The sequence below is a fragment of the Leptosomus discolor genome, chromosome 3 (assembly GCF_034619465.1).
Source record: "Leptosomus discolor isolate bLepDis1 chromosome 3, bLepDis1.hap2, whole genome shotgun sequence".
In the NCBI taxonomy this organism is placed as follows: Eukaryota; Metazoa; Chordata; class Aves; order Leptosomiformes; family Leptosomidae; genus Leptosomus; species Leptosomus discolor.
In genome coordinates, this window is record NC_141393.1 from 24,189,073 (window position 1) to 24,204,998 (window position 15,926).

The 15,926-nt window shown below is 39.9% G+C and overlaps 1 protein-coding gene across 12 annotated transcripts in view; it reads right to left on the reverse strand.

Annotated features, from left to right (window-relative positions):
* Positions 1-15,926, reverse strand: part of NRXN3 (neurexin 3) — a 969,254-nt gene that overhangs the window by 91,679 nt on the left and 861,649 nt on the right. For 6 of the 12 annotated variants that reach the window (XM_086462626.1, XM_086462625.1, XM_086462627.1 and 3 more), the window contains 2 exons: positions 11,948-12,255; positions 7,861-7,863 (listed from right to left, as the gene is read on the reverse strand). In XM_086462626.1, coding sequence (XP_086318752.1) covers positions 7,861-7,863; positions 11,948-12,255 — 311 coding nt within the window. Of the gene's footprint in view, positions 1-7,860; positions 7,864-11,947; positions 12,256-13,558; positions 13,619-15,926 lie in introns of all 12 variants that reach the window. The other 6 variants (XM_086462624.1, XM_086462623.1, XM_086462622.1 and 3 more) reach the window with 2 other exon arrangements.

Here is a 15,926-nt window from a genome sequence, read left to right on the forward strand (position 1 = left end):
TCTGTTATAGCATTGCTTAGAGTTTTCAGAAAGAACAGCCATTTTCATAAACACAGCCTCTTTTCTATTATGCTATAGTTTTTAGAACTTGTCACCAGATTTTCTTACATGAAGGTTTTCAATAAAGAAAATTTGCTTCTAGGAACAGTGAGTATGGCCATTCACCATCTGATATATTTGACAATTTTGAAACCAAAATTCATATTATAGTTTTTACTATCATTTTTATCTGCACACGTCAAAAAAGTCAGAAAATTTTATTTTCCAGGCCCACACTTCCATGCAAGTAAAATTGAAAAATTAAACTATGAATGCTAAAAAAAATTTAAACAAAACAAGATACTAATTCAATTTTACTTTCGCAAAATGAAAAATCAGCCCTCCCCTTTTTCAGAAATTACCATCTTTTTTTTTTTTAATTTTTTTTTTATTTTTTTTTTTTTTTTTAAATGTCTTCCTGGACAGCATAAGGAAAGAGGAAATGGTAAGGGTATGGACTGATTTTTTAATTTTTTTTTTAAAGTCTTTGTGTTCTATGGATGAATTTGCACAAGACTGCTGAATAATGCCCTGACTTGCAACATGATGAAGTTATGATGCAGCCTTAATTTAAACCTCCATACAGTTCTATGGTAAAAGGTATCAGTTATATAAATAAAATATACTTACAGGAGGAGAGGATTTCTGGCTCAAGAAGATGTAATTAACAAGTGGATTTCTGATTACCAGGTAAAGTACATAGGTGTTTTGAGTTTCTCCCCATATCCTTATCCTGAATTTATGGATCGTTGCAGGTGGATGGGCTCCTAAGCTGAAAAGCTCTCAGATGCTCAGGCAATACATGTGACAGGTACTGCAAATGCAACTTGCCAGATTGAGCTTAGCTGTACCCATGGACAACAGTAATCACTCCTCTTGTCTTCTCTGTAATGCCCAATTGGAAGAAATGGGGTACAACACTGCCTAACCACCATCATCTTCCACTGTCAGCACAGAACTTGCCTCTCAGCTTTAGAAGGACAAAAAAGCAAGGGAAGAACAGCAAACAACAGAAAAAAGTTAAAAAAAAATAAAATACCCAAATGCTCCTGACCTCCAGCTACTGTTGTCATTAAATCAGGGTTGAACAGAAGAAAAACAGACAGTAAATTCGAAGTGACCAAGTCTCACAGAAGCAGAGGGACAGCCAGCCTGTGCCATTACCTCTCTCTGCCTCTAGAACGACACGTGGTGTTGTAAACTGTTATTTACACCCTCTTCCCTATTCAATCTACAGCTCTCTCAGGGAAGGTGATGACCTTTACCTCCTTTCACCTTATTCCTCCCATGCTAGCAGAAGCCCTGATGCCATTTAACTTTCTAATTCTCTGGCTGCCTTTGATGCCTAGGGTTCACCACTACAGTAGTAAGCAGGAGAGCAAAAATCCCTGCCAAGAGTTGCAGGAGAAGAGCTTCCCAAGTCCCACCAAAGAAAATCTGGCCTTGCAGAAGTGAGAGGGCAATTCAGACTCAGAATCTGATCCAGGGATCTAGCTGGAACTGTACAACAAACCATCATAAAAAGACCAAGGTGCAGACTGCAGGGCTGCAACTCACTTCAATTGCTGCAGGCTTTCCTAAGGCCAAAGTGAACACTGCAGATCCTGGTCCTTAGCAATCCACAGCCAGGCTCTTGCCATCCTTCCCAGTTCTTGCCAACTTCCTCCCTCCCTTCCCTCCAGGAATCACATGGAGCGGAAGCTAACACTAGTCCCATGGCTTCGGTTAAGAAAGGACAAAACAAACAACTTGCAAGCCTCAGACATTAGCTGAGAAGCAGGCAGAGAGACACCAAGCCTTTTCAGAGCAGATTGTAAGTGGCTCTGGCTTCTTGCCAGGGCAACAAATGCTACAGCCAAGCAAGCAGAAATTTCTCTGCTGTGCTTCAGTCCATAAACAGACAGACAACGTGTAATCAGCCATCTGAGCACCAAAGAATCATTCATCTTCAGGCATGCAACAATACCTCACAATTAGTCAGATGTGGGGTGGAAGAAGTCTTCTACAGGAGAGGCTCCCACTGCAGTACTTCTTTCTGAGGCATGTACACAACTCACAATCCTCCTCCTTCTTCCCATCTATCTTTCCTTTCCACCCTGGTACTCTTACTTATGTCTAGCGGCTGGAAATCCTAGAAGATGGCTGATTCCCAGCGCCTGCACACAGCTCTGTTACAGAGCAGGGCCAGCTGCCCTCCTGGCCCTGTAGGAAGACCATAAGCTCTGCTGCATATATCCTGCTGCTAAAGCTGAATACCTTCACAGAATCCAGAGGAGTAGGCTGTATAATCCGACCTGCCTAGCATATCTACATTTCTAAATTTCCTTCTCACTAATTGCTAAATGTCAAGATGAGAAAAGCAGGTGACAGCATGGTCCCCTGAACAACCATTGCTCACAAGCTTAAGAACAACTTCAGTTCATCATGCAAGTCTAAAGTATGACAGGCTAAACGGCAATGCATTAGGCAGTGAGAGGACAACTTAAGTAGTACCTATAAACTGGAAGGCATATATGGCACTAATGTGAGTGGAGGAGATACATGAAACAGGTGTACAGAATCAGTTTTAGTTTACTTGTCTACTAACATCTCTAATTAGGATAGGTCTGTAAAAATGAAACAAATCTGGGCACTAGAGACCCACATGGTAATATAAGTGTTGATACAAACACACAGCATTGATCTAGCAGGGAACAGGTTTAACTGCTGTCCAAATGTAATCAACTGGGAGCTAAGATAGTTATGGATAAGATTTGGACTCTAAACATATTTGCAAGTCTTGAGCCTACCTGGTGAAGGAAGAAGACATTATGCCAATATACCCACAGCAAAAAGTAATAAAACAGAAAGCCCAGGGGATACTGATCCTACAAAAAAATGCTTCTACAGTATAGGTGTCATTGCTCCTCTTTCTATTTCTGTCTCATTTCTTTTTTGATGTCCATCACTATCTAACCACAACAAGAGTATATTTAGGAAAATGAGTAGTCACACTTGTTAAAATAGCCAGAACGCTGAAATAAGGAGAGAGGCAACATGACCTATATTCCCAAACAAGTCTATTCCTTTATTACAGGTACTCCTTTCTGTATTCTTGTTCTCAAAGAGAAAACAAAATAAGGTGTGACCTCTTAATTACCATATCTTTAAGTCTTTTTTCTTAAGATCCTGAGGAAAAAAGGCAATTGGAACCCATTACTACTCACTCATAACACAGGACTCCTACTTAAATCTAAGTCATAACCATCCAAAGCATATTTCTGTTTTTACCACAGCACAAAGTAAATTTTCTGCTCTACGCTGTACACATCTGTAAGATCAAACTGGAACTACAGGGTCATAGTACCACTATGAAAGACCTAGGCCAAGGACCAGGCAGGAGGTAAAGGGAATACAACACCTGAGGGAATTTACAAAGTATTACCCATACTACCAGAACAGTGCCTGTAAACTTGGCTGTGAGACAGACCAAGGACCAGTGTATCCTTATTTTACTACACAGGGAAAGTAAAGAACTATTTAGAGAGGACGTCTGTTGACAGGTGCTGAGTGAATTGAGTAGAGCTTAGAAAAGAGTAGCTCCTGGTTCAGGACCTGTATTCAGCCTGCTACAGGCTCTTGGTTTTCCTGCTAAAATGCTGCAACCCCAAAGCAGTTTGGCAGCTCACCTCCTTCTGAAAAATCCTTCTGCAAAATGCCTATGTTCCGCTTGCTGTGGCCTGCCCCATTCATCTTCTTGCCATCAAATCTGCTCTCACCTCTCGCTTCCTGCTGTGTCAGAACATTAAGTTCTTCTAACAGGAGGAAAATATATTAAAGGAATAATAATAACACTGATAACGATAGTCTAAGAAATACATATTTCTTTCTCCGTATTTCCCCTCGTTCGATTAGTCTCCCAGCAAGAGCAGCATTAATCACTGGGGCAACAGATAAAAGATAAAGACCAATTTGAATTTTGCAGTGTGCTACTGGGTGTGTATGTGTGTGCTCAGGCAGCAGGGAGGGAGGCAGCAGGATAATCTGTCATTTTGTATATTTATGCTGCTGGAGTCAGCCAGGACTGGTTCTCCATTGTTACCACAGATTAAAATCATTCATGTCCTTGTACTTTCATTGGAGGTCATCTTTCAGGGAAAAAAAAAGGACATTATGACCAAGTTAAATTCAAGCTATTTGTGCAAATCTCTGTGTACGGCTTGGACACGGCTGTTGGAAGAACACAACATATAGCAGTTTTTTTCTCCTTACCAGACCTGACTCTTTCTACACTGAGTTTTCCTGCTCCAAAACAGTTATTTGAAAAGAGCTGTTGCAAGAGAGAGGAAGAGGTGCTTTTTAGATGATCTGAGTACAAGTGTGTGAGAGTCCAGCTCTGCCTGACTTTGAACTGCTATGGAAGAAGCCATGGGTCCTCAGATCTCACTGCCAAGCAGTCCACTCAACTGAGTACCTGCCAGCTTGGGAAAAAAAAAATAAATAAAGACTTCCTTTTATTCCTGGGGAAGACGGAGTGTGGAACAAAGCAAAGATTAAACAGTAGAAGAGTGGTTACTAAGCTGTAAGGGTACAATGTTCCTCTCTTCTCCAAACCTTTGTCTATCCAAAGTGAAGTTGCTAGAACCACCAGCCTACCACCTCTAGCCATGTCACTCTCCTTTAAATCCTACTGTTTCCTTCCCATATCTCTATGAGATAGATGTATCTCATCCTCTGGATCTTAGTTCCTTGTCTGCATCTCAGTATTCATCCTTTCTCTACCCACTTTCACACATTTGGCCATTACAGCATCTCCAAAATTTCCTACTCTGGTTCATGCCTCCTAATAAGCTACTGGTATTCACTGAATGTGTCCTTACTCACAAATCAATTTCCTCAGCACACTCGATCTGAGACACAGTAAAATAGGCAATACAACACCAGTGGAAAACTCTCTAAGCAGTTATTAGGGAAGATGGTCCCTTCATGAGTCATTATAAGGGTCAAAAACCAACAGACAAAATTTTCTCAAAAAACACACTACAAGAAAGAAAAAGAGGAGCATTTGCACCCCATGCAATACCAAGAGAACTGAAATCCAATTCCTCGCCCCTTTGGCTTTACTTTTGTAGTTGAAATTTTGTGGAAACAAATTCTTATCTTTCAGAATATAATAGAAGTAATTTTGCCATCAAAATGAACAATATCCCACCTACTCATATGCCATTTAAGGGAGGAGAGAAAGGATTGGTGGTTGTATAGCCTGTCTTTCTAATCGCTACTTTTAAGAGCTGTACCATGACAAACATATCGTGCAAATCAGTGACAACTCACCCCACAGATGAAAAAGAAACTAGCAAAAATCCTTCCGTTTCTGCTAGTTAACAACACCATCATTCTACAGAAAACCCAAGGCATTAATTATACAGTTTCAGAAAGCGGGTCTGTCACAACCTCATGGATGTGTTTCTAATTTCTGCACGTTCACTCAAATATGAGCTAGGAAAGGTAAGAGGTACATTCTCATCTCTCAGCCAGTCTTGTAAAAAACCCCAAACAATTAAAATGGAACTATATGATCTGGAAGTGTTTTGGTAATATCTGCAGCTTCTAGGCATTTCCCTGAAGTATATAAATAGCAAGCAGAGCAGATATGCTGTAACAAAATGTGAGCCAGTTCTCCAACTATATTTGAGCTATAACCATTGATTCTAGTCCACTAAGCAGTTGTTTTTGCAGTGTTGGATCTCTTCATCACATATTGTCACTGCACAACCATCCTAGAACCCACAGTTGCACTATTCTTTCATTCAGCTTGTGATCAAATGTATAGACAACTGTAGTAGCTTCAGTTCCCGAGTACTGCATTAATCAGATTTTGAAAATAATCTGCCATGTGACTTGCAAAAATCCTTTTTGTCAGGGCAAATAACATGTCTAAATACACAAAGGGGTACTGTGTCCTGAAAAAAAAAGTACATACTGGTGTTATTAAGGGTACTTTCCAGGAAATGTATGCCTGCCTGAAGAAGGCAGGTATCGGTTTACTACAGCTGTTATTACAGCTTCTAATCCTTTTATTACAGAAAAGAGTGCTTTTTGGTCACCTAAAATCAAGCAAATATTTCAATAAGTTGCAGCAATTCAACTTTACCATCTCACTCAACAGGACTGTAGTGCAGGAGAAAGGATTCCACTCTGAAAGATGGTACAGACTGGGGGCTTTGGTCTCTTTAAGAAAAAATAGTTGAGGAAGAAGCAGAAAAGGAGGGATGAGAGCCAGACTGCATAATTTGCAGCAGTACTAACGGGCCAATGAAGTCAGTCCTTAAAGAAGAGACTCATCAAAAGCTCTTTTTTCATTAGAGCTTTGCAGTCTTGGGATGAAAATGTCACTAGTGACTTATAAGAAGCGAAAACTAAACTAAAGGCCAATTTCTTTCCCTCCCCAATTATGATCTATGAGTGTAAAAGAAAGTACCTAGGCAAGACCAAGGGTGAGACAATTTTATTTTCTTAGCTGACAGTGGAAGTCTAATTAGATTGACAAATCTTCCGTGCTATTTTCCTTTGTGATATACACTGTAAGATATACCCTCTAAGGATTTAGCCTGGAGCTGCATGTTATGGAAAGACATTAATCAAGATTATTGGACCCTCAACAGAAAACACAGCTAAAGGCTGAAAAGCCTAATCGTTAAAATAAAAGGTTGAGAACCTTATCCTGAGCCATGCCAATGGGCTGAATTCACCATATGGATAATGGGCAGATCCCTTCTTGTATTCTTCAGAAACAAGATTTTGCATATTATGTATCATACATTGTCGTTCTATGGCTCTAAGATCATAGCTGAAAACATCCCCAAGTAATTTATTCTCGTCACCTCCAAGCTACAGTTTGAACAGTTTGGCAAGTGTCATTATTCTTGTCTCAAGAACCTGCGGCATGCACTGGCTATGTAACAGGGCACACAGTTTCTGGTTCCTCATGGACAGCCTAACCAGAAGCCCATCTGTCCTCCCAGAAGTGTTCTGATCTCTTTTTCTGGGAAAAATGACTGTGATTTTGGTCTTGGGACCATAGCATCCATGTCACAGGGCAGACGTATTAGGGGCCTGCCCTAGGTCAGTAGGCACTAGGGCCTCCAGAAGCTTATCTGGAGCAGTTTTCCTTAAGGACCCACACAGCAGCTGGAATCATACCTTGGATTTGCTGAACTGAACATGTTTTGAACGGAAGACTCACATATCACCTTGCATAGCTTTACTTAGTAATTAACTTCAAAGATAGCTTTACACAAGTCATTTGAAAACCCAATGACCCTACTGTGGGTCTGAGGAAGAACATGCCACATGACAGCATATGCAGAGTCTCCTAAAAAGCTTTTAGCAGTAACTCACTAAATAAATTCTGAGCATATAAGCAGCTGACTTGGAACCAGAAGCCAAGAGAATGAGTGTCACTAACTTGTTTTCACAGAAGTCTCCCAAACTCAGAAATCCCTGAACTACTTCAATAATAATTGAAGTGTTAAATCAGGAAATAGGGGCATGTGGGATTCCAGGACCTTTAACAATTGCTAATGAAGTAACCCTGCGAGAAACATGGCAGCCTTGCAAGAATATGATGTGGCACAGTACAGTGACTCTCATCTAATAGCAGCCTGCACAGCACGCTGCTGTACCACATGCAAAAGCTAACGGCTTGTCTTTCAGGCCTTCGTAGGTTAACGTGGCAAAGTACAAGTCCCAGAGAGGATATTATTATCACAGGACAGTCTGGTGTGCCTGGGCCCTGAGACTGGCAGCTGAAATTCAGTACAACACATGTCACTTCTGAACAGGCTGTACTTAAATCCGGAACAAAACCATGTGTTAGCAAGTCAAATCAGTGTTTCTACTCAGGGGCAGCAGAGCACAAGCACCATTTGCAACTCACTGAAACAAACATGACTCGAATCTACTTTTTCTCCTTTATTTTCAGTTAACAGAGAAAGGTCAGTTTGTGTTATCTTCCTTCCAGGCCTCTCTGAAGGTTATTTGAATCACAGAAACACTGCTATCAAATCCTGCCTATCCTCCACTGATCTGAGTTTCACTGCCTTGCAGAAATATTATTATAAATTTTAAAGCAAAATGGAGTTACAGACATTGTAAATTGCAGTATCATTGGCACAGGGTATTTCCAGTAATATTTTTCTCTCAATTCGCTTTGTCTTGGATGTTTGTCCAAGACTATATCCTGTATTTGGGATCATCACAAATTGAAAAGCATGTCATTAGTCTGCATATACTGTGTATTTTTAAGGTACTTCATTTTCTCTGCTGTTTTAGTCTGTGCTTTAAAACACCTCTGGCACTACTCAAACTGCCTAACTGCAAGAGGTATCTTGGTGTATGTCACAAACAGAAGAAATCTTTGCAGTTACCACGCTCTTCTGTAGTTCCTTAACAACTGATGTGTAAATCTAAATCCTATTGAAATTCCCCTGGATTTTCTACCACTTTGGGATTACAGACTTGATATTCTGCCTAAGCTTTAAATGTACTTCAAAAAGCAGAATTTCAAGTTACTTACATATGAAAATGAGTAATACAAATAGCACAGATAATTCTAATACAGTAAGAATAATAATTATCTATCCTGATTCTTGCTGGTTTGCATTAGATGCTTTACTTTTACTTGTATCATGCTTGGTATTTCTACAATGGGCCAGAACCATTCTGTGCTAAGTAGTGTACATGTGCAGAGTGAAAAGTACCTTTTGAACCCAAGGAGCCTGCAATCTAAGCATAAAACAAGATCTCACACATGCATACAGGAAAATGGATAATAAAACATAAACATGTGACAATATTGATCAGCTTGATAAACAGCTGCCTTAGACCATCATCAGCCTAACCTCTGATGACTTTTTGACATGCATCATTATGAAAGGAAGGTTTCAATGGGATTGGAAAAATAACCTGCTGATGCCTTGAAGATGGTATGAGAAAGCAGAAAGATTCTTATGATGAAATCTAAGAAGTGAGCAAAAATATGCTTGAATCACGCTGATCGGAATGGGGAGATAAGAGGCTAAATTGTAAATGGCCTTGAAAGTGAAGAAAAATTGTTTATTTCTGAGCAGAAGTGAGAAGAGAAAGCTGGAGCAAGGTAATAACTAACTGTATTCGTACCGTTCATAGCCTTAGGTAGCTATATTTCACGTTCCCCAAAGAACAAACTTGTTCTATTAGATTTTTCCACCACTTAGATCTAAAATTGTAAGCTGGCTTGGCAATGGTGATGTCAAACACAAGCGAGATAAAATAACCATTAGGCATCTGAAAACCACAGCTGGAGATACTGTCCAAACAGAAAAAGACAATTTCTTCTCACTTTCACCACACAAATAATGCAACTTAAGCTGACAGAATCAAATTCTACCAAGAGTAAGGAAGAAAGGCGAGCCATCTGCGCTGCGACAGCAATAAAATGGCCTGATATTGAAATGCAGGAAGTTGTAATGGAGGTACATATTGACCTTTATCTTTCTTCCAGTGGGTAGCATGAAGTGTCAAAGAGTTATTGCTTTAATATCAGCTGAGATGAGGCCATTTGTTGTTGTGCATGTGTATCCAGGAAATCACTGCTTTAACCATGTTTTTAGAAGCACTTTGACATTTTATTAAATTTTCTTGATGCTCTTTCAGCACACAGTGGTCTCTACAGGCAAAGTGAACTGCCATGTAGGCTAGGCAGGAAGCTTGCTGGAAGAGATCCTCTCCAAGTCAGCCAAGGTCATTCCCAGCTTGACCCAGCCCACAATGGTCCAGTGCTACCCTCTGTTACACTCCTATAGCTAAACACAGTTCTGCTACCTTTATAAATCATAGAGAATCTTCAATCAACTAACAAGAGTAGGATCAGGACCACAGACTTTATTCTTCTGAAGATGTAATTGTACAAGGATTTTCTCTAAAATTAGAGCTAGCCACTGAGAAGAAGGAACTGTAATTCTTTCAGAGTTTATGACAAACAGCGACCAAACCTGAGGTAATTTCTCTTCATTTAGCTGAGACTTTACAAATGACCTATTGGGTGTTTGAGGCTATTAACAATTAATCCCAGCCATGCTGCCAACTGGATTTACAGAGTACCAAAGGGAGCAATGTTAAACCTTGACTTGGAATTAATAACTCTAATACTTGTAAATTCTGCTGCAGCCAGAGGTACCTCACAGAATTACAGAATGGTTATGGTTGGAAGAGACCTCTGGAGGTCACCTGGTCCAACCCCCCTGCTCAAGCAGGGTGACCCAGAGCCAGTTGCCCAGGACCATGTGTAGATGGCTTTTGAATATTTACAAGCATGGACACTCCACAACCTCTTTGGGCAACCTGTGCCAGCGCTCGGTCACAGCTCACCCTCATAGTAAAAAAGTGTTTTCTGATGTTTAGAGGGAAACTCCTGTGTTTTGTTTGTGTCCATTGTCTCTGATCACCACTGTCATCTTTACACCTTCCCTTCAGGTATTTGTACACATTGATAAGATCCCCCTGAGCGTTCTCTTCTCCAGGTTGAACAGTCCCAGCTCTCTCAGCCTTTTCTCATTGGAGAGATGCTGCAGTCCCTTAACCATCTTAGAGGCCCTTTGCTGGACTCTCTCCAGTAGCTCCATCTCTATTTTGTACTGTGGAGCCCAGAACTGGACACAATACACAATTAAGAGGACTATTTTTGTGTTTTCTTATCCTAAGTGAGCAGGACTAGACAAAAAATTAAGAGAACGGTCACGTATATAAAAACACAATCAATAACTGATTCTCAGTTAGAAAGCAAACATGCAAATTATATGATTATAGATTTCAAAGTCCTTGATTTCATTAAGGTCTTCTGTCATAAGCAGCAGAAATTGTTTCAGAGAAGCAGATGGAATAATTTAATTTTTTTCTCCAACTAGACAACAATATACCTTACTCTGAACGTTTAATAAAGGCACACCCTGATCAACAATCACTCACCAGTGTCTCAACCAGTGTATGCCGGTATCAATAGAAGTATGCTGATTTCTAAAGCATGAGCTTTTGATGTAAATATTTTAAAACAAATGTTTCATCCTAGTTGATAACATGATAGTACACCACTGAAACAAGTATTTTTCAAAATCTGATCCACTGCTCAGATTGGTTATTTACATGATTCTTGTCTTTGCACAGACAAGCAGAGGCAATTAAGGTGTCCATTTCTAGTCAGTATCATATTCTGGCTGCCACACAAGTGGTTCCAAAACCGCATCATTTTTATGACTGAAAACACTACATTGGTGCAATTAAGCCACAAAATCTGAAATTCATTTTTTTTGCAGGAATGATTTTTACCAAAGATGTTGGAACCACTGTATGTTGGAATATCTACATTTTGCAAGAAAGTGATCTTGATATTGCTCCTTTAAAATTTGCTATTGGAAGCAAAATGAAAAATGGCTTTACCTGGAAGTAATGCTCCATTGCTTTTCTCCCCATTATGAATTTCACTGTTGCAGCAGTACATACTGTCATAATAATAAATAACCATACACCCACCCCCTATTAAGCTTTGTAACTGTCATAAGAATACATTTCCTCACATATGGAACTATGGAAACAGTTAAAATCATGTTCTTGTTCACATTGGGGGAATCCTACTTACATAAATAGGGTTGCACTAGAACAGAGGCAAAATCTGTCCCCATTATCACATACATGTGCCATAATAATTCATCCAGCTGCTTGTTCACTGACACAGGAGGACATTTAGTGGTGATTTACCCTATACAACATTATTAAAATAAAGAGTTACATGGAGCATGATTCAAAGAACATGGCTCCTGTGAATTTACAAGCGAGCAGTGAAACAAAAGACTAAATAAGAACCCAAGCAAATGCAGAAGACTAATTGACTCACCTGGATGCTGGGTGGAGAACGATTTTTTCGGGTTGTAGTGGTGGCCATTGTAGTTGTGGTTTCCATGACTGTAGTAGACATTTCTGGTGGCACAGAGGTTGTGGGTGTTGTTCCCAAGATGGAAGGGACTTCCCCAACGAGTCGGACACTTCCATTGATTTTAATGTTGGGATTGTTCTCCGCTGCCATGTTCAGCACTTTTAAGCCATTGTAATAGAGACCGGAGAGCTGGCCTTGGAAGAGACGCCCTCTGTCCTTCCCTCCTATGGCTATTTGCGCCTGGGTGTTGAAGATCGTTAACTGTCGTCCTAGTGAAGGGGGGTGAATAACATTATTGCCAAACATTTCCTTCACTTTGCATCTTACATTGAGTCCTGACCAGAAATGACGGACAATAAAGAAGTAGATTCATTCTTGGTAGTGTTTATGATGACTATAGAAACACAGTATGAAAATGTACTGCCTAAAGCTCATCAGGAAGATCAGCCTGAAAGCAAGAACAGTTAAAACCGAACCTCATAATTCAGCATCCGCTCAAACATCAAAACCCTGGAGAAGCTTTGACTCAGTGAGAAATTTGAACACACTCTTTTAGAATTGGACCCATTTTAAACTACAAATAAGGCTTCAATAGGTGGCTGTTTTTCTACTATCAATTCAGATTGCAGTACCTGTCAAGCTGTAGCCCATAAATAAACCTTCCATTTTGACTGGTCAAAGGATGGGATTAACTCATGAAGCCACTTTTAATAATGCAAAGGTTTTAAGGGGTGGCTTGAGGACCGTAAAATATCAGAAAAAAATTGATGGTGATATAAGGATTATGTAGGAAACTTGAGACAGATCTTCCACTTGTAAATTTTGTGTTGTGAAGGTTCACAAATCTAAAACCAAGAAAGACCAAATGCAAATATGTGTGATGTCTCTGAAAGAGCAAAGTTTTTTAAATAGCGAGGATAACAGTGCTTCAGATGGTTAAGCCCCAGAATGCCTTACATGTGACTCCCCTCCTACAGACAGTGACATTCAAATGCATTTAAGTGGTTTACTCATGGTCACACCTTGAGTGTGGTCTAGTATCATATGTATTATATGTAATGAAAAATATATTTATTAAAAATAAATCTAGTAACAATTGCCAATTCACCTAGTTTTGCAGGAACTGAAATCCCATTCAGTTTGGACTGCTCTACAAATACTGCTTATGTCCCAAGCTGCACTAGGTTGACTATGTTAAGAAATAAATTGCGTCACGCAGTGCAAAGGCAGTGCCTACAATTTCACTGTTCCTCAGAAGATTAGGGGCATGCCACCTGGAATCTGTTAAATTAACAGACAACCAGACTTGACAGAGCTCAGAAGGGTTATCAATGCAGCATCAAGTCAGTCATCATTCAAATATCTACTGTGTTTTCCCATTTTTATGAAGTTTGCAACACATGTCCCCATCCCCATTCCCACTCCCCAGTTCTCACTCACCACTTCCTCTCTCTAGTCAACCCTGATGAGAGGTGCAAAATGCCACCACGTAGCTAAGCACAGCTTATTACCCACTGCTCATTCCTTCACAGACAGTGGTTAGAGTAGATCAAAACACGAGGGGGAGCTCACCAATTTTGGTGGTCGTCGTGACGGGTCTTGAAGTCAAGTGGTGATGCGGTGTTGCATCATCTTATGATGACAGGATGGACCATGGGGAAGAGAATGGGGACAAGAGAAGAAATGTATCTGAAAGGAGTTCCTGTCCCCAAAGAAGGCCCTAGCTAACTAAGCAAAAGTGTATGGAGAGGTGTAACATACGGACATGTGGAGGTGGGCTGCACACTGCTTGTGCTCCTTACCCATAGATTTGCAAATGAAACACTAGGACTTGATCAGGGTGGAGTAACTGCATTGATGAAGAAATGAGAAATAAAAATGGAAGGCATCCTTCCCCTGGAAAGTGTTGAAACACCTGATGCAACATTCTGCATCTCAGGAGGTTTTAAACTTACCAGAGGCAACGTATGTCTATTAAAACATCAACAAACATGCACTGAAGCCACACATCCTCAGCATGTAATAAAAGAGCCTTTTCTCTTGTCTATGAGGAAAATAGGATCCAGTACCACTATCTGTCAAAATATTCAGTCCTCTCAGCCCAGTTCCTGTCTGAGCTAGAGTAAATGGCACTGTACATGGCCAAAGATTTTGCTATTCTCTCTCTTGTTGCACTTTGGATTTTTTAATGGACATGCTGCCAGTTCTTTACTACACTGTTTTCCCTTCTCCTCACATGTTCCCTCCCTCTAACACTATATTTCTTTCCATACTATCCCCACCCCTGTGTACCCAGACATTTCAGTTGCTACTGTTCCCTCCTTCCCATCTCACTCATGATAGAATGCCTAAAGGTAGAGGTGAGATAAGTAAAGAACAAGGAGTTATTTCACTAATCTTGAGATGCTATCCCTGAAAATAGAGGGAAGGTAGTGACCATTCAAAGCTTTCCATTTTCATTCCTTTCTACCCTTGAATTGGGCAAAAGGGTTGGGCAATGATGAGGAAGGAGAACTTTTGCTGTTCCAGACAGTAGAGCTCTCCAAGCCAGGATAGAAAAGGGTTTCTCTCACTTTTACTGAAGGATTATTATTCTCCTCAGGATGTCATCTATTCTAACCCAAGCTCATAGCACAGCTTTAGACATGTCTCATATCTCTTGCTTTACTTTCAAGAATGATGAGTTAGTATATTAAGGCTGAAAATACAATCATGTCTCCATTTCCAGGCCTTCACCTGCATCTTCTAACGCTGAAAGTGTACACCAAGAAAGTGGCATCACTCCAGTGAAAAAGGAACTTTGTGTGTTTTGGGGTCTTCCTTGTTCCTTAAGTGGTCTTCCAGTCCAGGTTTCATGCACTGCACCATACAGTTAATGCTGGAGACAGCAGTGGTACTAGAACTGTGTTTGCTAAAAGAACAATCACTTGTTGGAGTCACCTACAACCTGTCATTCCTCATTCTTCACTCTATGATGGTGTACACGCGCATGAATAAAGACAACAGGGAAATGCATATGGAATGAGAGAAAACTGTTGAGAGAATACAGACTTAATTCTGCCACCATAGGTCTCCTCTAATCATTCTTTTGATGATATGGTTCTGAAGCCCTTACTTCCCTTAAGTAAAATTTATTTGGCCACTGAATTTTATTGAGGAACGGCTTACATTAATAAAATCTACTAGGTGTGTAAGGCTTGCAGACTTACAGTCCTTCTTTTCCATAGACAACTCTTCCTATTGCTATTTTAGTGCCATACTGGAGAAAAATGATGAGCATATTAAGTTTCTGAGGTGTTTTGTAAATATTCTGAATAGTTCAAGCTCTCGTTACTTTGTTTGCTCTCTCATTGACTTCTACATTTGGAAAACTGAATACCAATTAAAAATATTACAGAGAAATCTTGGTTAAGTGTAACTTTTCCGTAACACTAGGAGAGATTTTGGGTCTGATTTTGTAAATCCTAATTCACACTAATAGTTCTTGCTTCAAAAGTACAGCCACTCACATCAACAAGACTTCACATGTAAGTAAGGGAGATTTGAAGAATTAAGGACTACCAGGATCAGTCCTTTTGATGAGATGCTTCTGGGTCTCTATTAGTTCATCCAGTTGCAGAATAGGTAACATCTGTGCCTTAGCAGACACATGTATTCTGCTAAGGAAAACTGCTGGTGCTATGACTACTTAAGCTGAACAATTTAGGACTAATACCTTCTTTACTCACATACATAATCTCAGTGAAGTTACTAGTGTTCAATGTTTTGCTTATTACTCGTATAATTCAAGATTGTAAACCTGAACTCCTCATAAAAACAATTAAAAACAATTTATAAAATTTAAAAAAGCCAAAAAACCAGTAACGATGCCACTTCAGAAAGATGCTGTGTTATATTTATTTTCCAAGAATGAACTATTTCATTATGATGAATAATGTAA